The sequence below is a fragment of the Mirounga leonina genome, unplaced genomic scaffold (genome assembly GCF_011800145.1).
Source record: "Mirounga leonina isolate KUSES-001 unplaced genomic scaffold, KU_Mleo_1.0 Mir_129, whole genome shotgun sequence".
NCBI classification, from domain to species: Eukaryota; Metazoa; Chordata; class Mammalia; order Carnivora; family Phocidae; genus Mirounga; species Mirounga leonina.
This window is the reverse complement of record NW_023270323.1, coordinates 42,303,426-42,331,132: the sequence shown is the minus strand read 5'-3', so window position 1 is coordinate 42,331,132 and position 27,707 is coordinate 42,303,426. Positions and strand designations below refer to the sequence as shown.

The window sequence follows — 27,707 nt, the reverse complement described above, 5'->3', positions numbered from 1 at the left end:
ATTTTATACAACAGAAGAAAGGACTAAAAAACAAGAAGAATAGGGCGCCTGGGTAGCTCAGTGTGTTAAGCGTCTGACTCTTGATTTTGGCTCAGGTCATGATCTCAGGGTCATGAGAGCAAGTCCCATGCTGGGCTCTGCGCTGAGCATGGAACCTTCTTAAGATTTTCTCTCTCTCCCTCTGTCCCTACGCCCCCCACGCGTGCATACTCTCTCTCTCTCTCTCTCTCTAAAAAAAAAAAAAGAAGAAGAAGAAGAAAGGATTAGTGGAATTAAAGGTACTGTTGACCATCTCTCAAGTTTTTCATTGCACTAGTTCTTGTCATAAATGTTACTACCTCAAGGATGCCTTAGCTGACCACCCACCCCCCCGCCACTGTTAGTTTATATTTTGTACCATTGTTCTTTGCCCTCACCACATCCTGTGCTTTTCCACCATAGGATTTACCACAGTAGTGAATACATGTTTACTTAATTATTTTTTAATGTCTATCTCTCTATTAAACTGCAAGTTTCCCAAGGATTAGCATCGAGGTCCTTGTCTATTATGTTTGTTGCTCTTTACTCAGTGGCTAGAACAGAGAAAAAAACAAATAAATATTTGTTGAATGAATAAGTTCTAGAGAACCCTTCTCCACTCAGGATGAGTTCTTAGATACCACCCAAGTTACTGAATGTTACATTGTAATGTTTTATAAAACCCACCCAAGTTACTGAATGTTACATCATAATGTTTTATAAAACCCTTACATATTCATAATAAGTAAGAAAAAGACTATCTGTAGTTCACTCTAGCTTCTGCTCCAAGCTTTCTTACTGTTTCTATCACTCTGATTTTTAATATTTTTAAAGCATGATTTTTATCAATCTCCACTATTCTTTCTGAATCACAGTGTCCTATAACAGCAGATAGATATAATCTTCAATAACAAATCAAGTGTATTACTTCATCTGTTCAGTGTATTATCTCCAGCAGTTAAGATAATAACACCACCTGTGTGGTATTTAAGAGAGTTAGCCCCTGGTTAAATTTAAAAAATAGAAAGTGATATTAGATTTTTCCTTTCATATAATATTTAGATGACCCTTCCCTTTCCTTTTAGATACTTGTAAACAGTTGAATTCAAATGATATATGTGCTGTGGTCCCAGACAATTTTCATTTGAGGGACCTTAATATTTGCCTTGGTCCTACAGAGCCCAGCGTGGCATCATTCATTTATTACACATCACTTTTGAGAGCTGTGGCTGGGCTGTCATGTCAAGGGTCATTTGTGCTGAAGCTTCAGAAGGGCTTGCTTTGTCTTGATTTATATTTCCACCAGCTGCACTGAAGCATCTTTTTATAGGAGTACAGCTGCTGAATCCAGACATGAGGAGAGTTTCAACCTCCAAGGTGATAAAGACTGTAGATTCATGAACCCCTCAGGCATCATTTGAAACTAGAGGTGGTATTTAGAGTTTTGAAAGATAGATTTCACAGTATAAGTAGGCTGTAAGTAAGCTACTTCTGAGCCATTTTTACACTAACCTGGAATATACATGGTTGTGTCAGCTGGCGACATGCCCGCCTATTTGCAAATAAATCCACCTAAGGTGGAATGGTTGCATGGGCAGTCTGTAATCAGATACTGATTCAAAATCATTTGAAGTCATGGGGGACATCAGTGAGATCTGCCAAAAATTCACACCAAATGTGCTGTTTTAACCCCAACAGTTAAGAAATAGAATTTCCCTTCAGAATCAGATACTGATACTGTAATCTGGCCTCTTTTCTCTCATTCCTATTCTCTGTGGTGTGTCATCTACAGTTTCAGACACTTTTAGACATCTGCACTTTCAGACAACTTTCTAATTGGAAATCAGCTCTGTTACTGTGATTAATTCCAGGATACTTAATGCATGTGAAAAGAGACATCCTAAAGGTCAACAGCTCTTTCCTTAAAACTAGCTTGAAACAGATGGATACCTACATTAGCCTTTGAGCCTGGGACCTACCCAATTTCGCTGCCTTGTCCTCAGGCCAACTAGGACACTTCTCTCAGCCTTTGATGAAATTTTAACATTTCTGACTTAGCATCTTGGATTTTGGAGAAATTCAGGCAGGACCTTTGATTTCTAATGACAGCCTGTGTTAGCAGTTCATGAACTTCTTCAGCCCTCAAATCCCTGCCCAAATCTGGCTCAGTTCCATGCTTTGTTCTCCAGTCTTGGCTTAATGTAGCTAATCTCTAGATGCTGCAACAGTCTAATTTTCCTTTCCAGGAATCTCCAAATCAGTCTCCTTTTCTCCCTCTTTCTCCCTCTCTCTTTCTCTCTCTCTCATTTTCTCTCTTGCATCTAGTGTCCATTTTCTTCCATATCCAAACAGCTAGAATTCTTTCGTAAATGAGAAAGAAATTGAATTTACTTAATAGGCTTAAGAAAAAGGTGGGGGGTTTTTTTTGCACACATAAATGGGAAGTCCATGAATGGTTCTAATTTCACATGTGGCTATATCCAGATACTTAAACAATGTCATCAGAAAGCATCTCTCTTCATCTCTTAACTCAGCTTTCCTTTATATTGGCTTTACTTTCAGTAGACCCTTCCCTCATGCTGGTTCCAAAATGCCTAAATTCATATATTCAAAGCTTTACAACCCTAACCCAAAACTACTGTCTTACAAGCAAGAGTTACAACAACAACAAAAAAGTCTTAGGATTGAATCTTTTGGATCAACTTGAGTCATATTCTCATGCAGAAATCAATCCCCCTGACCAGGAAGATGGAAAACACTAGATGCCCAGGTCTGGGTCACATGTCCATCCCTGGAGCCTCGAAGATGCACTTAGGCCTACCTCAACCACAGGCACCAAGGAATGTCAGGTAATGTTATCAGAAGAAGGTGGCATGGAATCAGACAGGTCAAACCAATAGGCATCCACCATAATCCACCTTTGACTCTGCCTGAAGGAAAATACCCATACTCCTTAACATGGGATCCAGCACCCACTCTGATGCCATTCTGCTTTCCTCTTCTGCTTCATTCCTCCTCCATCTCCCCTTCATCTTTGTTCCAGAAGTACAACTCACAGTTTTCCCAGATTGCCATGTTTTCACTCTTCAGTAACTTTGGCTTGTTCCCCAGAATTCACCTCTTGACTGACATCTTCCCTCACTCGTCAGGCTAAGTTGATGCTCTTCCTACAGCTTTCCACTGCACACTATGTGTACTTTTTTTTTAATTTGAAAAATATTTAATATTTAACTTTAACAAATATTTAATGAGGGCACACTATGGGAATACCCTCTATGCAGTGGGTATAGTCAGCAATGGATGAATAAAACAAAACCTTTCATTTGGATGAGAGAGAAAGACAATGAACATCATATACACAAATACATCACACCCAAACAATGAACAGGACAGCCACAAACACACATACGATGGCAGATAATAAATGCTATTAAGAAAAACAGAGTAGGCCTTGAAAGCAGACACTGTATCTTCCACTTTCGGTATTCCAATGCCTGTCATAGAGCCTGGCACAAATCAGGCACTTAAATGACTTTTAAAATAAGTGAACTAATGAATTAATGAATTACAAAACCAAGCAGGTTGCTCTTTTTTTTTTTTTTTTAAAGATTTTATTTTATTTATTTGACAGAGAGAGAGAAAGACAGCTAGAGAGGGAACACAAGCAGGGGGCGTGGGAGAGGGAGAAGCAGGCTCCTGGCAGAGCAGGGAGCCCGATGCAGGGCTCGATCCCAGGACCCTGGGATCATGACCTGAGCCGAAGGCAGACGCTTAACGACTGAGCCCCCCAGGCGCCCCAGGATGCTCTTTTTTTTTTTTTTTAAGATTTTATTTATTTATTTGACACAGAGATAGACAGAAGAGCACAAGCAGAGGGAATGGCAGAGGGAGAGGCAGAAGCAGGCTCTGCACTGAGCAGGGAGCCCGATGCGGGACTTGATCCCAGGACCCTGGGATCATGACCTGAACCAAAGGCAGACACTTAACCATCTGAGCCACCCAGATGCCCCAAGTAGGATGCTCTTAAAATCCATGTGTAATTGGAAACTTTTTTCCTATTATATTCCTAGTGTTATAAAAACAAAATTTTTAAGCCTCTCCTAAAGTGAGAACTGTTTGGTACCTTTCAAAATTTAAAAATATATATAATAAATATTTTCTAATGAAGGACATTTATTTTGCTTAGGGATAGTCCGTGGTAACAATAGGTGTGTATTATTAATAGATTGCTTTCAACCTGCGTTGATACTTTTTTTTTTTTTTTTTTAGAGAGAGAGACAGAGGTGGGGGGAGAAGCAGAGGGAGGGAGAGAAACTTAAGCAGGCTCCATGCCCAGAACAGAGCCTGACACGACGCAGGGCTACACAGAACTCAATCCCACGACCCTGAGATCATGACCTGAGCCAAAATCAAGAGTCAAACTCTTAACCGACTGAGCCACCCAGGCACCCCGATACTTTTCTCAGTAATTCCTTCTCCTGAAATCTCTATATTAGAATGTAAAGTGACTGATAACTCCAGTCTGCCTTTACTTCATAACATTCTCCAGTTGGGAGGAATAAAATGTAGAAGTGCATTGTTGATTATCTTAGGAAACCATGGCTCTTACAGTAAGAAGATAATATCTAATGTGATACAGTAACCAGGACTTATCCACATAAGTGTAGTATTTCACAAACCCCAAGACATTCACAAGCACATTGACATCACACATTTTAAATATCTCCTTTTCAACTATATGAAAAGTAATGATTGACCAAAATCCCTCTTTTAAATCTTTTTTTTTTTTTAAGATTTTATTTGTCAGAGAGAGAGTACAAGCAGGGGGGAGCAGAAGGCAGAGGGAGAAGCAGGCTCCCCACTGAGCAGGGAGTCCGATGTGGGACTCGATCTCAGAACCCTGAGATCATGACCTGGGCTGAAGGCAGATGCTTAACCGACTGAGCCACCCAGGCATCCCCAAAATCCCTCTTTTATTTACCTGAAGAGAAAACATTACTGAAGAAATTTGGGATGAATATTTTAAGGGGATTCACTGAAGATGAATCCAAAAAATCGCCTTTGTTTGCATCATTCAGAATTCAATGAATTTGCTGATTATAATGCATTTTATATTTAATTGTAAAAAGCACTCGTCTCAAATATTGGGACTCCCTAAGCCCATGTATAAAATGCTCCTATGTATAAAATAGGATTCCTCTTTTCTTGTTTCTATCATTCTCTCCTCAAAGCTCAATGAACTCCCACTCACATCAACTTAAGAAATTACTCCCCAACCTTCATGTTATGTATCTCTCAAGCTTGAACAGTGCATATTTGTAATTCATTCTTAACTGTCTGAAATTAGTTAACTGCTTTATGGATTTTTAGGTACACCAATATCAGCTAGGACCCTTGGAATGCCTGTGTAAAATGCAGACTGGGAAGACCTTAATATATATATATTTTTTAAGATTTATTTATTGATTTATTTGACAGAGAGAGACACAGCGAGAGAGGGAGAGCACAAGCAGGGGCAGAGGGAGAGGGAGAAGCAGGCTTCCCGCCAAGCAAGGTGCCCGATGCGGGGCTCGATCCCAGGACCCCGGGATCATGACCTGAGCTGAAGGCAGACGCTTAACGACTGAGCCACCCAGGCGCCCCGGGAAGACCTTAATTTAGAATGAAATGAGCTCAAACCTTTATTTCTAACAAGCGTCCCAATAAATTCAGATGCCCGATAATGTCTGAGAACTACTACCCTAGAGATTGTAGTCACTTACGTGTCCTTGGCCATTGAAACGCAACAGAGTTCAGACAGACGACTCCACATCCGAGTGTCAGAGTTCCTCATTGTACAGACATTAACTCAGCCGCGCCTCCGCAGCATCAGCCTCTTTTCCGGGAGGGCGCCGGCGATATACAGTGATGAATAATAACAGTAACCAAAGAGCAGCTGCTCTCCTGGAGCTTACATCTCAGTCGAATAACAAATGTGTAAATAAGTGCATGATATAATGGCAAATGATGATAATTATGGTGAAGAAAATGGTGAGGAGCTAGGCAGGTAACTACCTGAGGACGATCATTCCAGGAGAGAAGAACAGCAGGTGAAAATGCCCTGAGGACTTAGGAGCATCAGGGACCAGCCATCAAAAGACCAGTGTGGATGGAGCAGAGAGCTCCAAGGGCAGAGTGGTAGGAACTGAGGGCAGAGGTCCCTGAAGGAGTTCAAACCACGGGGTGCTTTGCAGATTTGGATGAGAAATCTGATTTTGTTATCTGTCTTGGGAAGTAGCTAGATTTAAACAGAGGAGACCTGGTCTGGTTTACATTTTTTAAGTATTACTCCAGCCGCTATGTAGAGAAAAGACCACCTGGCTTCCTTCCTGGAAAGAGGAAGATCAATTATTCAGTAAGACACGATGATGGGGAAAAGTGGTCAGAATCAGGATGTGTTCAAAAGTAAAGCCATTTGGATCTGCTCATACACTGAATGGGAGAAATGGGGCAAAGAAAGGGATCCAGGAGAAATTTATCTACCTGAGTAATGTTCTGGAAAATTGCCACTTGTTTCATTTATCTCTTTTTCCTTCTCTATGTCCTAAATAATAGAGTGCAGATTTGTTTAGATTTATGTAGGTTTGTGCTTAATCTTCGATAGCATCTTGAAACAACATTGAAGTTTCTGCTTCTACCGCTAGTTGTCAGGACATGGCAAAGAGACACACAAATCATCTCCAGCAAAGCTTCCCATTCTGCCCCCCCCTCCCCCCGCCACCACCAAACCAAAAGGTTTCAGGAATTTGAGATGAAGGGATTGCCATTTGGCAGCCCTGGTGAGAGCTAATGACTGGCAGCAACAGCGTGAGACGTGGTACATTCTATGAGCAGGACAGGCAGATGTGAGACGTGGGTCTGTGGTTCTCCGCTCCCTTCAGGCTAAGGCAGGCGTTCATACCGGACACCCTCAATTAAATAGATTGTGGGCTTCTGAAAGGCATCTCCTTCTGCAGTGAACGTCACTTCACTTGGCTTCCTGTGCTGTACTTCAGAACCACTCAGTAAATGTGAATCTAATTGAATTGGCTAGCAAGAAGGAAATAACTTTCTGTTTGCAAAGTAGATTGAGCCCAGAGGTATTTCTCACAGGGCTTTAAAACTGCCACTGAAAACAAGATTATATTTTATTCCAATTACACTGAAATGAGTTCTGCTATATTTACATACGGAAAATATCCAGAACAGTTCAATTCAGTGAGTGGCAACATTTTTCACAGCCTAAGGCACCATTCGGGGATGCTGGGGACGGAGACAAGGAGAGACGGAGTACGATGGAAGGGGTGGGAGAAAGGCTCACCCCAAGCTAGAGAATGAATTTGTACATTTGCTCAGGGTTCTGTTGAGGGAAGAAATACAGCCATCACGTCAACGTTTTAGTCATTGGAAAAACACCCTCATGATCTTTGCCATACCCTTTGCGTCAGTCAGAGTTCTCCAGAGAAACAGAACCAATAGGAACAGAATCAACATACATACAAAAAGAGATTTATTTTAAGGACTTGGCTCATACGATTGTGTGTGAGATCTGTAGGGCAGGCTGGAAGTTGAGGCAGAATTTCTGGTGCGATCCTGAGGCAAAGTTTCTTTTTCTCCAGGAAACTTCAGTTTTTGCTCTTAATACTTTTCAAAGATAGGATGAATCCCACCCACATCATCAAATGGAATCTCCTTTATTTATAGTAACTAACTGGAAGTGTCACATCTACAAAATACCTTCACAACAACATCTAGACTAGTGCTAGACTAAACAGCTAGGTGAGTAGCCTAACCAAGTTGACACCCACAATTTACCACCATACCCTTTACCAGCTGCACTATTATTCATTCATTCATTCACTCATTCATGCAGTAGATATTTACTGAATGCTCCTATGCCAAGCACTTTTCTCAGCTCTGGGAAACCAAGAGTGAATTAGACAAAGTCCCTGTCTCCTAGAGCAACATTCTAGTGGGACACTCAGGGGGAGGAACAAGTTGGCTAAGGAGAGTTCTGCTCTAACTATTTTCAGATTAAGAAGCCTTTAAACATCCATGCAGAGCTATTGTGTAGGCTGTTCAGTAATAAGGTCCAGGAGAAAATAAGGAAATATGCATTACTTTAAATTTTTCACTCATTATAATGAAATCTGAGCATGAATGTAATGTTAAGAAAAACATGCACAAAATCACCAAGTTAGTGTGTTGGGTATATTTTCCCTAATACACTAAAAGCAACATATACAGCTACTTTTTCTTCATAATGTTACCTGATTTTTTTAAAAACAAATTTTAGAAGGAAGAAGGGTATTGCCTGTTTTCCTCCATAAGAATGTAAGTGCCAAGAGTTCAAGAACCTTGGGTATTTTGTCCACTATCATCCCAGACCTGCTGTGTCCTCAGATCTTAAAACCAAGACATTGTGGTTGGTAAGTGCTGCACTGCAGGAAGGAAGGAGAGGTTTCACCAGCCGGAAGCTGGATTGTTCCTCCCCATCTCATGTCCTTACACCGTGAAACCCCAGGCTTTCTTTTATATGTGAACGCCTCCAATATTTGCTTGTGCTCAGCAGACTTCAAGGAGACACAGTGAAACCCCAGGCTTTCTTTTATATGTGAACACCTCCAATATTTGCTTGTGCTCAGCAGACTTCAAAGAGACCTTCAGGTGGGAAGAGGAGAGAAAGGTTTTGCAGGCAGAAAGTGGATCTCATGTTCACAAATGAGCAAATTTCAGAAAGTCTGTTGGAAAAGGAATTAGTAACCCGAGTTTGAAAGAGGTCACAGTATTTATCCAGGAAAATAATTAGAACCAACTGGAGGTGGAGGAGGTCCCGGGGTTTGTTCAGGAGAGTGTAAAAGGAAAGGGCTTTATTACTTGAGATCTTTGAATTTTTAAAATGTGAGACGTGATGTCCTATTACTAATGGAGGGGCTGATTTCCTCATCAGTGTCTGGAACAGTGCCTGACACACAGTAAGCTCTCAGTAAACATTTACTGAAAAAATGAGTGAGGAATGAACGATTTGACATTTTAAATGTTTATCCATGGTATGCCTAAAAATTACGTCTATAGCACATAAAATATGCCTCTCTAATAGGGAGTGAGGTGAGGATGAACAGTTAGCCTTGGGGCTGCACATCTAAAGCCACACTCTCTGCTCCCTGGTGTTAGTCAGCTCAAGCTTACACTTTGATCATCCATCTGAAGGGGAGGAAAGAGGGCTTATTTGTTGACCCTCCTGAATGAAGTCTTAATAACAACTGTATTCATTTGCTCTAAATTTAGGTTTAATGATACTTTAAACTTAAAAAAAAAAAAAAGTGATGTTGGTTTCAAGAATACATAGTTAATATAATGTAGTCATTCACCACCACCCCCATTTAGACAGATTTATCTCCCCAATCATGGGAACCACGGAACAAGTGCAGGCCTTACTCACCAACCCAGCAGGTTCAACAGGCACATCCCTAACTGCATTGCACCTTCTCTGTAAGCAGATTGGAAGGAGAAAAATACCCAGAAGACATGGAGCCAAGTATGCCTGTGTCCTTCTCCCACATATACCCAGTGGGGAGCAGTGGGAGAGGAGAAAGGGAAAAGAAGCTGGAAGCATCGATCCCTTAGTTTCTCTCCCAGGGACTGGAGTGGAGAGTCCCTTCCTTTATGGCAACATAAGGAGTGGGCAATGATTATCCAAATGAACAGTTATTTCAACATTAGCAATGCTTTAGGAAATGTATTTGTCTGCCCTAGAAATCAAGTGTGTTGGCATTTTCATTTGCCTCACTTCCTTCTGCTTCAAGGTTATATAATCTTTGATGTCTGGATCATGCCCAGATGTTGGTCATTTAATCCCTTATTGATGAGGCAGCATTTAACCACTGCAGATGTTGAGGTGATCTACAACCTGGTGCCTCACTGCTCCTGAGGGCGTAAGAAAAAAATGACCACTTTCCCCGTGGATACTATTTTTGGAAAGCTGTGCCCACTGTGAATATAAGGACACCTTGGGTGTTTTTATATGATTGAGGAAAGACACTCTTCTCCAAAGGGCAGAGGTTCAGGCAGAGCCAACCAGAAACTTGCTGGCGCATTCACTTTAGGAGGCAGCAAAAAGCTTAGAAGGTGGGGGCTGAAAACTCACGCTGCAGGAGAAAGGCACACACAAGCACACCGTCTCACAAACATGCACACGCACGTACACGCACAATCTGTAACACTAGCTTTTAGAAGAAGTTTTAGACTGTGTGGAGGAGACAGACTGAAGATGGGTCATAACTGTTATATGACACTTCTTAAATTTCCCTGATAAAGAACACGGTAATGTTGATTCAACTACACAGTAATGCAATCAGCTTTCATGAGTAGTTAGTTGTAGAACCAGATTCATTATTTTATATGTCAAACCACTTAGAGCTATGATGTCTAGCTCAATGACAAAATATTTTGAGGGATTTGCACAAACTAATAAACATCATGTAATTTATTGGTGCATTGGAGTCTGAACCAAAGTTAACCAAAATATCTTTAAAAAATGTCCCTTTTGCGTGACTTGTGTAATGAGGAGCATCTGTATGCTTCACTGGCTGATTCTAAATTCTAGTAACTTGTTTACTTAGGGAGATTTCATAATAATGTAACTTAATGATGCATACAGTACAGATAAGTGATTCACTTTTCCAAGGTTTTTTGTTTTGTTTTTGTTTTTAGTATGCTGTGTCCTCTGCCTAGAATATTATTCATAGTAAAGACTGTCAAAAGTCAGAAACAAACCCTTGAGATTGCCTAGTGAAAATCTTTTATTTATAGATGAAGAAATAGATTTAATAACAAAACCAGGGTGAGAACACAGTTTTCAACTCTCAATCCTTTGTTCTTTTACCCATCCTTTAAAGCCTAGGACAAGCCGCCCCTCCTTCATGAAGCCTTCCTTGACCCCCAGACTTTCACGAACCCCTAATCATGGTCTACTCTGTGCCATTTAGCATTTGGTTAAAAACTCCTGTCACTCCCCAAATTATATTTTACTCCTGTATCTCTAAGGAGATTATTATCTCAAGGACAAAATCCACGTTTTATGATACTCTTCACTGAAACACCACAGTACCTAGCAGAATTATGTGCACCATGATTATCTTCTAAGGGATTTGTCCCTTTTTTAATGAATTCAGCACTTTCTTCCTTTTCACTTCACCGCTACCATCCTCTTTCATAACGTAAACTTTTGTATGCATGACTTTTCATCCATACACACGTGCGTGCACACACACACACACCTCCCGGACACCTAGCACTGCGCCTGGCACATAATAAGTACTCAATATCATCTGCAGAGAGAGAGAGACACAGGGAGAGAGAGAGAGACGAAGTTGGTTTTTGAAGTTACTGTAATCAGGGAAGGTACACAGGTACACACCATAAGTAGGATTTCAACTGAGCCTTAAAGAAAATATATTGATTAACATGCAAAACCCAGAAGGGAAAGCTATATTTAAGGCAAAGAATATCCTGTATTTTAATCCCAAATCGAGCACTTTTTCTTTGTTTAATTGCAGGCCATTTACTTAAGCTCTCTGAATCTCTATTTCGCTACTTGCTGAACTAGGATAATATTATATATCTCATAGTGTTGTTATAAGAAATAACTGAGATAAATTATGTAGTAGGATTCAACAAATAGTAGGTATTAACAACAACAAAAATTAATATTAACTCCCTGATTCAAGAAGCCAGTAGAAGTGCCGGTGAGGGCATAATGGGTAGCTCAACTAGGCGAGAGCCACACGTTTTCCAGAGGGAAATGATAGATGGCAGTAGAGGGAGAGGCCAGATTTAGTCACCATCTCTCTCCGACTACCTCTAAGCTTAAAGCTATCAAATGCATCATTAAATTCACTGCGGGATGTGATGAAGGCCAAGGACTATGAAGCAGTCCTTTCTCAGTAAAGAGCACGAAAGCTTTGAAACAGACAAGACACAGGTTGTACTCCCCGATCTAGCAGTGGAGTAAACTTGAGGCAGTTGGCTGTAGCAGGTGATAAACAAGGAATATATACAAAGCTGCTACCATGATGCTAGGCACATGGTGGACACTCAAATCTTCGTTCTCTCATCAGGGATGTACCAGCATCATATCCCGCCACTCTCTCTACCTTTCTTTGCTGTCTTTGCCTCCTCCTACGCTTTACTCTGTCTTTCTTGGTCACCCGTTTCTTTCATCTTCTTACTCATACCTTTGGCATTCAAAAGTGTTTACTGAGATTCATTTCATCCGAAAGCCTTTATAGAGCACTTACCGTAACTCGGGCACTGTGCTAATAACACTAGATTCAAACACCGCTGCCCTGTGCTACCCTTGGAAGTACTTCAAACTCATGTGCATGAATGAGCATGTCCTCTCAAGGTAAATTAGTTTGCAAAGTGCATCAGCGTGAAGTTAAACAAAGCCACACTGCAGGCCAAACGTGCTCGCATCTTCTGTAGTTCTGTAAATGTGTGTGGGCATAGCATAACAAAACCCAGGAAATCTGGGCTAGGTACCACTCAAATGGCAGGAAGCAACAATCAGTAATGGTGGACACAGAAGTCAAAGCATAGCCAGGCATATCCTTTTGACCCCTGAATCCTACTTCTGGCAATTTAGCCTCAGGAAATAATTATGGAGATGCACAAAGATTTAGCTAAAAGATGTCCCTTGCAGGCTTGTTTATATAACACTGCAAAAGTAAAACAAGCCTTAACATCTAAAGATAGGTTAACCCAATTATGCTTTACCCATATAAGCTGTTAATAAATGATATCACGGAGGAATAATCATTACCATGGTAATAGGACCAGGTACACTATTAACTGACCAAAGCAGATTGCAAAGCAAAATATACCAGGTGAGCCTGTATACACAAGCAGAACAAAGACAGGAGGGCTGGCAGGATATTAAAAATAATAAAAAATAATGAACTCTAAAGATGAAATTACAAATTTCTACTTTTTTTTTTGTTTCCTGTTTCTAATTTTACATACTTCCATGTGCCACTTTTGAAACAAGAAAATTTGCCAGAGTTATAAATGATATATATATAAGTGTACATACATATAAATGATGTATGGATGAATAGATAGATGGTAGATTAGACAGATGATAAATAGAGGTATGATAAACAAATAAATGGTAGATCACTAGATGGTAGATTAGATACATAGTAGACTGCATGGGTGGCAGGCAGATAAATGAAGGATTAGACAGATGAGAGATAGATGGTAGATTAGTTAGACAAATAGGTGATGGATTAAGTAGGTAGATAGTAGATTAGACAGACGATGGATTAGATAGGGACAGACAGTTACAGACAGATGATGCTTGGGAGAGAGAGAGCAACAGACGTGGACAGGTGATGGATTCGATAGGTGGGTGGTAGATTAGGTAAATCATGATGAGAGATCCAGAGATGACGGGTCATCTTCAAGTCCAGCAGGCACGCAGAGCAGGACGTGCCGCGGGACCGTCTCTAAAGAGCCGCGCCGGCGTCATCAGCCGCAGGGGGATGAACACAGCCAGCGTCCCGACAGCTGTGCCTGAGCCTGTCCCTTTCTCGTCAGGTCGACGCCCGCGGCAACATTCTGCTCAGCACCCTGGAAATGCGGAACGAGACGAGCGGCTCGGAAGTGCTGACGGGCGTGAGCGAGCCCAAGGCCGCCAGCATGTACTCGTACGACAGCGCCAGCATCCAGTACCGCAAGCCGCTGAGCAGCCGCGAGGGCTACGGGCGCGCGCTGGACCGGCACGGCGCGCACAGCAAGGGGCGCATCCGCCGGCGCGCCTCGCAGCTCAAAGTCAAAATCCCCGACTTGACTGATGTGAATTCCATAGACAAGTGGTCCCGAATGTTCTTCCCCATCACCTTTTCTCTTTTTAACGTCGTTTATTGGCTCTACTACGTACACTAAGGTCTGCCCTAAGGGTTCGTAGACTACTCTCCTCTTCTCTTGTTTCTTACCCCACAGCGCCGCCCCCCGCCCCCCAGCAGCAGCCATACTGCTGTGTTTTTTGAGGTCAGACATTCAGCCATCCAACTGGTTTTAGGTGTTGCATATCAATTTTATTACTGCACCATGTTTACTTCCAAAAACAAAACACACACGCGCACACACACACCAAAAAAACTTATTTTTTTTCCAGCCTACTGTGGTCCAGGTTATCAGCTCTTTCAGAGCTCTATTAATTGCCATGTTTACAAAACACACACACACACACAAACACACAGAGAGAAGTTAGATAGATCTTTAGCAGTCCTTCCTACCTGCCCTGGATTTTATTGATTTATTTTTCAAATGAGAATGAAGAGGACCTAGCTCTCTGCGCGCACTGCTTCCTGGTAAACTGTAACAATTTCATGCTGCCAAAAAACAACACAATTTCCAGGATCTCAGAAGAAAAAACAAAGCCATTGACAAGTTACAGATTTCCAGGAAGAAGGGGGGGGGGCGGATAAAAGGAGCCTAGACCAGGAAGGAAGACTCCCCTCCACCCTCAAGTCCCCAAAACTCCCTTGTAGAAGGGGTCCCCACTCCATGGGACAGGAGGGAGGGATTGACAAGGGCTGACAGAGGTTATGCAAAACAAATCTGGCATCTTCACCTCACCATTCAGCTGGGTAGTCTGGAAAAAAACAAAAAACAAAAAAACTGCTTCTTTCTCAGACTTGCAAGCAGATTTAAAACTAGCACTAGAATCCATCCTGGCGGCCACTGAGAACATTTTTCTCTTGTTGAGAATAAGGAGTCTGGGGCAATGGTGATTTCTTTAACTATTCAAATGAGCAGCCCTGAACTCATTTCATTACTTCCGTGCCCTGAAGCCATGGCTGCGCTTGTCCCCAGGCCCTGCTCCAGAGACAGTGTGGAAGAGAAGGCAGGAGGAGGGCTTCCATAATGGGAGGGTGAGCAGTTTTTGCTTGAAAAAAAGATTGCCCTTTCCATGAGGAAGGCAAGTCTTATGTGCTGTGAAAAGGGTGCCTGGGCAGTTACCCAAACTGCCAAATCTTAAATCAAATAGTGTATATTTCTTAGCCTTCCAGAGAGCAGCACGTAATGGTGACAGGCCTTGTTGGACAGGCCTCAGGGAGCACCACAGGGCTCTGCTCTCTGAGCTCTGCATTCCAAAGTATTAAATGAATGCTTCAGGAAATGCACACACACCCACTTTGCTGTCATTCTCCTCTGAGGCCAGATTTCTATTTTAAAGAAAAACTTCAAAATAGGAAAACCACAGATAACACCAACAATGACAAAATCACTGGGCCTTCAAAGATGTATACCAGCCCCTAAAGCATAGAACGTGTCTGCACTCATGAATCATTGTCATTACTGCTCTGCCTTATCTCTGTTCACGGGTTACTGTGGTCGTGGGTCACCGAAGGGGCGTCCCTCAGTAGCCCAACACACACCTCTAAACGTTTCCAACCAGCTACAGTTGAGGTTTATCCCATTTTATGTCATTAAAGCCTCATTTTTTTTTTCAGCCCGAGTAGCTAAGAATTCTATATGTTCATTTGCAAGGTTGAGTGAGACCCTAAAACGACCAGCCAGTGATGGAGTCAATTTGTTCGGAATCTGATCCCTGGATGTCAAATAAGGGTTGAGGTAATAGTAAAGATGATTGCATCATTTGATGATCTGGCTTTCTCCCAAAGGCTGTAATGAGGGTCCGTGTTTACAATAGCATCAGCTGCTAGAAACTATAGTCTTAATTGGAAAGATAAGGCCAAATTCCTGCTGATGACCCCAAGGGGACAGAGCTTTGAGATACTCTTTTTAGAGGGCAAGAAGAAAAGAGAACCCCAAAATAAATGAATGGTTATGGCTATAGATAATATACATTAGTAAGAATATAAAAACTGTGCTTTTACTCAATGGTTTCATAAGAAATTAGTAGGGTATGGGGACCAAATTTGCACTTAGGTTTTCAGTTTGCATAATCACAGTTCCCTGGTCAAGAGAATCTCCAGCCTCCTGGGATGAAGGGATCCATGTTGCAACTGACTAGTTCTTGGCAGGGAAAGATGCTTTGCCATCATGAAATGCCCAAATAGAATGAAATGTGACCATTCCGGTGATTGTGAGGTTAACATTCCCAATGACCATCCAGGAACCATTGTGTATTTAAACACAGGAAGGGAGACTCTTGGCTGTTGCCTAACAGGAATGAATCATTCTGGTGTCAAAGCTCTTTAAAAAGCTTTTAAGGATGAAATGCTGAATGAGAAAGGAAGTATCTATAATCTATGCTGCTTAACAAAACAATTTTTCTTTATTCATCTGTTTAGATCGTTCTCCTTGGAAAAGACTGAGGTAATTTATAGTTTTATTATTTTTTTTTATCTTGCCTTAAAAGTCTAAGGAATTTGATGCTTGTCGTTTAGAGGTAAAGCATCTCTGAGAAAAAGAGAACATTTTGAATTCTTCTATCTTAACCTTTGTAAAATGAAAGATTAGTAAGCCTGAAACTACCACCAGGCACAAAATGGTGTCATTGTATGTCCTCCTGGGCTGAAGAAGGGTCACAGCCACAGGATGGTGCAAATCCTATTAGATGGCTTTGATTCTAGAGGCAATGGTAGCCTGAAAACTGGAGAAGCTGACCTATTTCTGGTTCATGACCTCCGTCCCCACTCCCTTCTTCTGGACACCTCCCAGCCAAATCTCCGCCTCCTCGGCCCCCACCCACACTCCCTACAGGCTTCACAGCACCCGGGAAACATTCCTTCCTTCTCTGCCTCTCTCCTTTGTCTTGCTCTAAATGATGTATATAAAAGTTGTTAGACATTCCTAAGTGCCGTCACACTGGTCCCCATTCCTGAAAGATTCAGATCAGGACATTATCGAGGGGTTACTCTCTAGCTCTTCCTGGGTTTTCTTTTTGCCATGAAAATAGCCATAATCTCCTGCATTCCTGAGTGGCGACAGAGGCAGAAGACTGCGAGGACTCACTCTCCTGGGCCACAGTCCTGTCCAGGGGACCACATGTCCACAGCTCATGAACTGTCACATAAGCTGTGTCATAGGTGTAACCTGTGTAGACCCAGCAGAAACCCCACCTTTCATTTGACAATGATGACCACACACTCATTTTTCCCACTCGTGTTCCTTGGCTTAACACATCAGGGGTGATGTGTGTTATGCTTACCAGCTTTGTGAGGCAGACCCAGGTAAAGACACACTTTGGGCTTAAATTATCCAGGATTATTGCCTCCATCCTCTGTATTGACAAACAGAAACAGCAGACTGATTGGTGATTGTGCTGACTAAAGGATATGTGTTCCCATATCATATATGCCATCTTTATTGTGCATTACAAGCAATGAAAGATCCTGAAAATGCAAAGAGAAAAATGTGGTGCGGAGAATAACGTTTGGTTTATGGATCCAAGGATAGGCTTTCCTTAAGCAAACATTATGTGCAATACACAGAAATGCTGACGAAATTCCATCTTTCCAAAATCAAGGACTCCTTTCTAAATATTCATTTATGAAAGAACTCAATTGAAATTCGCCAAGTGAAACAAACAAACAAAATATATTTATAATGCTAGAAGGAAACAACCTCCAAGATTTCTTACATGGACAATTTTGAATAGTATCTCACCAAAGGGTGATAGGCCCCGCCTCCTTCTTTTTCCTAAACAAAATGTAATCCTATATCCCAGGAGGGAGGAAAAAGGAATGTACCAGCATTTGCTCGTATTGATTCAATCAGTAATTCCTGGGATGAGAAAGAAAACGAACATGTATCTCAGTTTCCTGAAAGCAAACAAAGGTGAACTTGTTAACGGAATGTAGAATATTATGTAAACTTCCTTGTAAATTCTGTACATAGTTCATTGAATTGTTCCCTGTTGCGTGGTGGTCCTCGGCTTTGGGTGGATGTCTGAACAATCCGAGCATTGTAAATAATGTGAGCTTGTAAGGCACTTGCTTTTAGAAGTGAAGCAACTAGTGATTTGGGCCCAACCCAGAATCTTTTTCGCTCTTGCTCTTTCTCTGCCATTTTTTGTGCGCAGTTGTGTGACTCGGCCAGGTGTCTTGGGCTCCCTGCCTCATGCCCCCACGGCCATGCAAAGGGACAGTAGCTGCTGAGAAGGCTGCACTCCGGTGGGGCTCAGGATTGGCGTACCTGCAGAGACGGGACCTGTAGCGAACTGCTCCTGGAACCGTGTCGTGAAAAGTAGACGTGTTTTTATCAGTCGTTCGTGGCTATTCATTCATATATCGAAATACCAAATTACCCACGCCGTTGAGGGGTCAGGAAGGGAAGAGATGTTCAAAATCCACAGGTAATCCAAAGCTTCCTTTGCACCCATAGCTCTAGTTTCTAACTTTTTTTCCTTCCACAATGTTTCCCAGAAATTTAATAAGAATAGAGGTGAATAGATGGGTTTGATCAGGGTACACACACGGTCAGATGTCCAAATGATGGGAAGGAGAAAAGGAAGAGAACAGCAAATGACATTGAAACACCAACTGGCTGATTCATCCCTCAAAGATGCAGCGGTAACCATGCCACTGTTTCTAAAAGGTAAAGAGAGATATTGGCAATTAAAGCAAGTATTTTTCAACTGGGGGCCCAGGGTTGTGTTTGGTATGTGCTAGTTAAACTTGGAATCTGGTAATTAAATATTTTCACATATATTTCTCCCAAGTCCTGGTATTCTTGAAAAAGACTTCAGAATGGTGGGATATTCAGCCATAAGATGTGTTTTCATGCCAACTGGCAGTCCCAGAGAAGGCGATGGTGTCTGCAGAAATTCAGAATATCTTAGCAAGCTGGGACATAGATTGGTTTCTTAGTAACATTTTTAGAGTGCACCATGTCTTTTTGGGGGTTAAGAACTTAGCAAGGCAGGGCTTTTTGTACCAGGATTTTATGTACCCGGAGAATCATTTTGGCTCCAAAATGTGCCAACCAGTGTCCATCAGTAATCAAATAAGAAAAATGCCCTGTAGGAACTAACCAGGTCAGTCAATTTCTAGATCCAGAATACACTGTGCTTTTACTTTAATCATGCTTTTTCTATATAACAGAAATCAACTAAACTGACAGAAATTTAATTGTTAAAAGTTGTAATTTCACAAGCCACATTTGAAAGGAAACCCTATTAAATAGAAGAATTGCAAACCAGAAAATACGAAGTTCCTAGAAGGGTAAGGATAAAGAGTTTTGAGTTTACTTTTACTTCTCCGATAGCAAGAATTTCCTTATTTGAACGGAAGAGGTCTAACAGTTGTCTGGTTTTGTTTTTCCCAGTCAAAAAGTCTTCGGTACATCAAGGGGGGCTCACAGTCATTCCTGATTGGCCCCTAGATACCTTGCACATCCTGGAGCAACCAGCTCTCATCACAAAGATTTCAGTAGGAATTCCATGTGGGAAAAATAGGTATATTGTTGAACCAGTTGGAAAGAAACCATTCTCAATAATGACTCTACCTGCATATCCTGTTCTGAAGACCATAGAAAAATAAATCAGTCGAAGAGAGGCCAAATAACATTATGCATTTGCCTTAGGGAAACAGGGTCATAGATTCACTAGCTTAAAACAGCTCCCGTTAGAAGCCAAAGGATGAATAAAAGCAATCAGTATTGCCATCTGGCTTTCACCTCTCCCTGGGTTTCCTTTTGAAGAGAAACAGAAAAGGGGGAACGTTTTCCAGTATGACTTTTTTATGGGTGAAAATGATTAAGATATGATACGCATGCGCACTGTGCAGGTTTGGCTGTGTGTGAAATAGATTACCTCTCTTGTGCTCATTCCCTCCCAGCACCGGATGCCATCCTGCCTCCTGCCTTAACCCAGTGGAATCAATTCATGTTTCCTCTTCCTCATTCCAAACCTCCTAAATTATCTTGCCCTTGCATAGCTGAAAGCCTCAGCTTCTTCAAACTTGTATTGTGTATCTTCAATTCACAAAACAACGAATCTTAATAATCTCCCCAGATTCCTAGTCCTGTTGCCTTTAAAAGGTCTTTGGAGGGAGCTTGTATGTGTAATCGTGGTAGCCTCCTCCGAACGGCCTCGGGTTATTTTTCTTTTCTGCTTTCCCGTCCTGTATGTCAAGAGTACATGTTTACATAAACCTTGTGTCCCTCAGCCTAATTTAAAATAAAGTGGAAATAAAAGTCATTAGCTCAAACCTGGGAAAGTTCACATTATCTACACCAAAGTTGGATGACAAGATCGTGCCCTGACATTCTACTTGTGGAATGGGGAGTTCACACTGTATCAGCTCTTGTCCGTCAAACTCACTTCCTCATGCCCTCCTTCAGCCTTAATTGTACGCCTTTTAAAAACCTACTATTATTCCTTCCAGAATGGTTTCTCATAATACATAACACACTACTGGTTACAGACCATCCTCTAGGAACTTGACCACTTTATACTGTCACTCTCTCACTCCTGTTACAGATTCCATTCTATGCATCACCCCGCCGACTCGCCATCAGCCTTCTAGCACACATTAAATGTAGTAGGACAAGCCATAATGCAGACTTGTCCAAATTGCCCTATAAAATATGTAGAACATCTTTTTCCTCCGAACAGCATTCCTCTACTTAGAGAACGGAGAGTCCTCTAAATCTATACCAAGCAATGTGCAGACTAACTTTAAAAAATTCACAGTAAATGAGCAGCATGGTGGAGAGAGGGAAATGACAGCGGATGGATGACACCCTGGAGTTGGGACTGCGGGACCTGGCCTTCATGTTGCCTCTACCACTGCCCGTGGCGCGGTTCCCAACATGCCCCCAGATGACTTCCAAGTTCTCTCCCAAATTTCCCCCAGTGGGAAACCAAGTTCCCAGCTACATTTAAAGGGGAATCTTAGGGGCGCCTGGGTGGCTCAGATGGTTAAGCGTCTGCCTTTGGCTCAGGTCATGATCTCAGGGTCCTGGGATCGAGTCCCGCATGGGGTTCCCTGCTCAGTGCAGAGCCTGCTTCTCCCTCTCCCTCTGCCACTCCCTCTGCTTGTGCTCTTCTGTCTATCTCTCTGTCAAATAAATAAATAAAATCTTTAAAAAAAAAAAAAAAGGGGGAATCTTAGAGAGGTTTATTTGTGCAGGAAGTTACTAGAAAGATATAGGAGCACGGTAGCCTCTGCTAACATAGCCCCATAAATTCAGTAATAGTCCTTGTTGTAGATCTCTGGGAATAAGTCATCAGGGTAGACCATCTGGTGTCAAGTGGATCGAATTCAATACCTGTTCAAATTCCTTTAAAAATACATCGAAGTTACAATACCTAGAAATTTAAAATAAATTTATAGGCAAATGGCAAAAATAAATTATTTTACAATTTTAGTAATGGTCTACACTACAGTATTTCCCTCCAAGAGCGCTGAAGAGTCTCAGATAACATAAATCAGTGTGGTCTCTATTTTCAGATCTCTGGAAAATACAGATCCTTTAGGCCATTCCCTGCAACTCAGTCAGGAAAAGCCCTAAATGCCCCTTCGGGAGTGGAAAAGCCTAGGTCTAGGCAGCATCTGAGCAGAAATGTTGTGGCAGTGCCCTTCCGTGTTTGTCCCCAGGGCTGGCCCCCATCACTGTCTGTGTTCTGTAAGCAGAGTAGCAGGTAGGATTGAGCTCTCAGACAAGGGGCAGCCTCCCATCTGGTTGCAAAAGATTCCAGGTCTTTAGAACCTCTGTTATCTGCTCTTCCTGCCCCACTTTCCCAAACCCCCTCCCATTCCCCACTTAACTAGTTCAATCTGCCACATGTTTTAGGCATGGCCATGACGAAACTGAAAGTTTACTTTATTGAGATTAGCGTTTCTAGCTATTCATATTTTTAAAGCATGCACCCTCCCCATTCCAGTCTCTGAGCCTGATCCTCAATGCGATACCTGCACACTGGTGTTCTTAACTTTTCCCCTTTTTCAAAAGATACCTTCCAACTCTAAACTTCCATGATTCTCCTGAGTGTCCCTTGACCATTCAGAATTGTTAGAAGAATGCCTAAAAATTCCTCTTTTCTATTGTAGGCCAGTCTACCAATGAGATGGACACTTTTTTGTAAAGTTGGCCTAACATTCTGCCCCTTGACTTCGCACACCGTCTATATCCTATCGTTCCAAACTTCCCATGTGCAGATGTGCTCATCATTCCTCTTCAAGTCGTGAGCTTAGAGTTTTCTTCTTCAGGTTTCTCATACTCTATACCTTGAGATAGGTTCATATTTAATGTCATCTCTTTAAAAACAGAGGAAGCACTTGTAAGTCTTCAAATTCTCACCGAGTTGAGATGGATACTTACTAAGACGTATAGCAATTAGGATTCATTCAGGTACAAGTAACAAAAGACACAACTAAAAGTAACTTCAGCAATCAAAATGATAGCTCCTATAACAAATAGGGTGGTTACTGGCTTAATTATTTCAATAGCACAATGATGTCATCCAGGACCCAGTTCTTCCAAACTCTTTATGTTATCAGCACCCACTGTGGTTGCAACATGGCTATACTCATGCACTCATATCAAGTGGCAGAAACAAGGGAAAGTCCTGCCGTAGGTCTCTTTTTAAGAGCCAGGGAATCTTTCCCCAAAAAACTCTCCCAGCCATCATTTTTTGTTCCTTTGGATGGGGTTGGATTGTACAACCATTCCTGAACCAGTCACTGGTAAGAGGAATGAAATTATCATGATGGGCTTACGATATTGACACAATGCGTTGCCCAATGCCTGGGGCAGAGGAAAACAGTGGAATATGTTAACAAAAAGAGAGAAGAATCTTGGTTTTTGGGTAGATATCCAATTGTGACTGTCACACATTGGTCTAAGGTATCAGAAAATACTTTGTTACACATAATTTCATGATTTGATCTTCCCTACAACCCTGTAGTTATGATGACAATACCAATATCTGGAAATAGAGGCTAAGTAGGTTAAATTATTTACCCCAGATCTGATAACTAGTTAGTGATAGAGTTAGTATTTGATCTGAGTTTGGGTGTTTGTTTTGTTTTCTGGCTGCAAAGGCAAAACTTTTTCTACTCTATCACACTGCCTATATCTAATCCTTTTCACCTTGATGATCCAGGTTTTGGGTGGTTCAAAGATAAGAGGAGGGCAGGTGGGAAGAAAGAGTACAATTTCCACTCCCAACATCTAGACACTATGCCCAGTAAACACTTCTGTTCCTTTTTTTTATCCTGATCCTCCTCCCTGCCCACGCCCCCCGCCCCCACCACCAAACACACAAAAGCCTTTCATTATTCTCTTGAGGGAAAGTGTAGAAGGAATAGTTCACATAGCAACTGAATAGCCTGAGGTGTGCCCCAGTCTTTTGGGATAACATTACTGTTAGGGGACAACGTGCCCCAGTTTCCCTGAGACAGTCCCAGTGTGTAATTACCAATTGTGCCACATTTTACTCTCAAATTTGTCCATTTAGATAACAATTATATAGTCACACTATTTATAGGTCTCATAATCCCCATACCTTGAGGGTATGGGAAATATCGATAAATTAACACCTTGGAGAAAATACCCGCCTTGGCTCCCTATGAATCACTTAAGTCTGACCTCAGTCTCTCCATCGCTCAGGTTCATTTTATCTCACTGTTCCCCTGACCCACCCTCAAGCAAACTACTCCTTAGGTTTTTCCTACTCTTCCGCCAAAACCACAGCCACATCCCATCCCAAAATGTTCTCCTTGCTGTGCTTGAAGTTTTACATTTTATTTCCATTGCCCAGATTTCCCTCCCCAATGGGTGGATTATGAATCAAGCCACTATCTTCCAAAAAGCCATCCATGAGCAACCTTTCCTCATTCTGTTCACTCTCCTGCTAGCACTCCCTCAATTCTTATGGCCACTGAATCAATCAGTAATAATGGATGTTGAATTTGTGTTATCTTCCAGGAGTTTTGCAAAGAGATGCTCCCCTTCCCTAAATAAAGTGTAAGGTCCTTAAGGGTAAATGCCCCATTTTCTAATTCTTCTGTATTGCCCAAAGCATCTATTGTTCTTGTCATGGTAGAGAGTCTGTAAATGACCTACACTGGTAAATGTAGCAACAGAAAAATACAATTTCGTAACAGGCAGTACTTCAGGATTATAGGTAACACACCCTCCCCCAAGTTACTTTAGTTCCATAGAGCCTATGTGTACAACCTCTAAATGGATAAAAAATGCAGTCAAACTTATAGTCGACCCAGGTTTGGGTCCATGCAAAGTGATCATGGAGATTTTCCCCCATTGCTTATGACTAAACAGACTGAATCTTAATAACAGCATTCTGGATTCGACCAGTTCTGGCAGAATTGAACTTTCCATGATGATTACTACTGCTTTAATTTTATGGAAACAGGAAATTGTTCGTTCGAAGTCTCACTTTTCACCCATTTACCCCCATTTGCCTTATTAAAAGCCTTCTGAATCTAGGTTCTGTGGGGTGTTTACTCTCCCAAGTGGGATTGCACTGCATAATTGGAACATCCAATGTGAATTCCAAGAGAATACTTCTAGATGGTATTGCACACCAAATTTCACTTCTGCCAAGAAATAAATAGGAGGTTTAGAACTCTCTAAGAGGGATGGGCAGTTCTTCACTGTCCCTCAAGACTGCGTAAAATATATGTACAGAGAAATACCTTTTCTGCACCCCTCCTTTCAACTGTTAACTCTCCTGTTCTCCTGTTATGTATATTATTTACAAATCTGCATAAAAGAAATACATCATTTGCAAGCCTTACCTCAGAGTGGCAACCAGCCACCCCAGTTTTACTAGATAACGTATTTTTCTACTTGATATTCCCCCAAATACATTGAATTGCAGTGTATCTTTTTCTTTTTTTAAGCTAGTCAACTCACTTTAATCCGTTTCCTACATCTTTTTAAAATACTCACTGGATAAAGCTTGAAATATTTTATATTTTGCGACAATGCTCCTGAGACATTTTTAGGGAAGCCCCTTGATTATTCTAACTCACTGCAGTGTCATGGAAAGCAGAATTATAAACACAGTGATACTTCATATTCAGAACATCCACTACTAAGTAGGGAATGCTCGTGATTAGATATGCATATTTTTATTGACTGTGTTGTTCAACTCCTTATTTTAGAGAGGGCCAATAACCCTCTTGGTAAAAACTACCCTGTGGCATTATTCCAAAGTCAAGATTGCATGAGGTTTTCAGAAATTCTAAATATGTTTACAAGGACTAAAAATTTTTTGACATCTTTAAATAAGCTTTTTATTTTTGACCACCAGGCAGCATTTTGTGCCATTGTGATGGGAACCTAATGGCTAATGTGAAATAATGTTGTGTCATTTAAAAGGTTAATGGAAATGTAAATTGGAAACTTTAACATTGTGTAAATACAAATAAAACTGTTTTTGAGAGAAACACATCTGGGTTAGGGTGGCTTGCTTGAAAAATTCGCTTGGCTGTCCATCATCTCTGAAAAATTATTTCATTGCCGTGACTTTACCCAAGAAGACTCAACCTGAGGCAAAGATCTTCTTACAGTGATTCAGAAGGTTTGGGGAAGCAGGACTCATCAGGCTAAAGAGTGGGGGAAACTTCTATCCTGCCAGCAATGGAACATCTCTTTCGCACCACCTCACCTAAAACTTGATTGAATCCAAAAATTAGCGAAACTTTCCAAACCAGTCTCCTGCTATTTTAATTCACAGCACCCTGTCCTAAATAGCTGGGGCTTTCAAAAGCAGGTGCTACTTATACACAAAAATTCATACCTTCTGTTGCCTCTCAAAATCTGCTACGCTTAACTCACCAATATGTCAGAATATGTTAAATGTCTTATCCCTTGTTTTTAAATCCCCACTAATCAATTTGCTGAATTGTCAATTTACCCTCCTACCAAACAGGAGTTGGCTAATTCATATCCTGATTGGTATTACACAGTTCTTGTAAATAAAATAATCCCTTTGTCCCTCTTTATTTTTCAGCGGGCAGAACTTCTTTAATGGCAAAGAAACATAAATTACAATACATTAATGTTCTTTTGACATAAGCATTTGCTTTCTTACATAAGCAGATAATACTTTTGTATACCGATCAGACCACTAGAGGAGCTAAATGGCAAGAATAAGTATTTCTGGAAACCAATAGGAATTTTAATGAAATGGGAAATGTTTTAAAAATGCCAAGAAAAGAAAGGTGGACTCTTTACTTTTATAATTCCAGCTCCTGTTTTGTATCAATATATGCTGCATTTTCTGACTGAAACTGCTGTTCTGTCTAATGAAACTTGAGATTTTTCTGTAGTTGCTTTTAACATTTGAAATCAAACTTTCATACAGGGTGTTCAACTGTAATCTTTCTGTTAAGGATTTGATTAAAATATTCTAACCGTTTCATTAATTCCCTTTTTACGAGCTTCAAGTATGTGACATTATGACTTCGCTATCTCAAAAACGATCTGTGAACAAAATCCATGAAGCCTATAGACTGTGATTTCTACACATCAAAGAACTAAATCTCCCTCTAAGCAATGAATCAGCGAATAAGAAACTGTGCAGTGTCCTCTGATTCCTGACCCTTTTAGCTTTCATGGCCTTTTTTCTATTCTTATTCATCGAGTAATCATGTATCCTTGTAAAATAAAAAGTCAACTTACATGCAATCAGGTATGGACACAAGAAATGCTTGTGCTCTCAATTTCAGGACTCAACGGATACTCCAGCAGTCACAGGACTGTGGTTCACTCAGTATCTTTGTTAATAGTGTGGCTTTGCTATAAAATAAGTTGCTGTTTTCTTTGCTCTGGTACTACAGGATTTTAAATGTTTCAGCAAATGACAGAAAGAAAACACATTTGAAGGCTGGTGTCAAAAACCATCAGCTGTACTCACAAAAGCCTTTGTGCAGCTTCTGAAATGTAGTTTATTGCTGTAAATATGTACAATTTATGTTAGCTTGCTTATTTCTAAAACTCAAAACATTTTTTTAATTGAAAATGCCTACATATAAAAAGCTTAGTTTGTACTATGTTCAAAAACATGCAAGATTTCAGGCATATCTTTTTATAATCCTTAAAAATGTTTAGAATTCTGAATCTGTCATTTCGGAGCCTTTATTGTAAAATTTAATACAAAGCAAAATCCCTTTATTTGGAAGAAATTCTTTGCAGTATTATCCAACAACTGGGGAAAAAGTACCAGCACTTTCCCGGGAGCTTATTTCTGTACCACTTTGATTTTTGGGGGGAAAAAAAAAATTCTTTAGGATAACACGCCTTACAAACATTTGGACATATGGAGTGTTTATGTATCAGAAAAAAAGAAGAAATTGTTTCCTTGTATTCAAAATGATGCCTAAAATGGACTTTAATAGCAGCCATTTGTGAGGTGCATTATGTCAAATTTCTTTTAAAATCTCCACTGTAAATGTGAATATTAGAGTTGGGTTATTTGTCAGTCTTTCCTAATTGGAAGACCTCCAACCTCCAAACTCATTGTCTCCCCTCAGAAACAGTATGTTGACAATAAAATAATGAACAGACTAAAGGTGTGAAGTTCATATATCCATTAATGATGGTTAGCAGAATAGCTTTTCAATGAAGAGTCTAAATTCCAGCCTAAAGACAACTTTAACATCCATCCAGCAAAATACCTGGGAATCAGCACTTCATCAGCAGAGCCTTAACCCTGCAGA

General features: G+C 41.0%; 1 protein-coding gene across 1 annotated transcript in view; it reads left to right on the top strand.

Moving 5' to 3' along the window:
• Positions 1-14,029, top strand: part of GABRB1 (gamma-aminobutyric acid type A receptor subunit beta1) — a 380,597-nt gene extending 366,568 nt beyond the window's left edge. The window contains exon 9 of the mRNA XM_035005044.1: positions 13,636-14,029. Coding sequence (XP_034860935.1) covers positions 13,636-13,983 — 348 coding nt within the window. The 3' untranslated portion in view covers positions 13,984-14,029. The remainder of the gene's footprint in view (positions 1-13,635) is intronic.
• Positions 14,030-27,707: the final 13,678 nt, after the last annotated feature.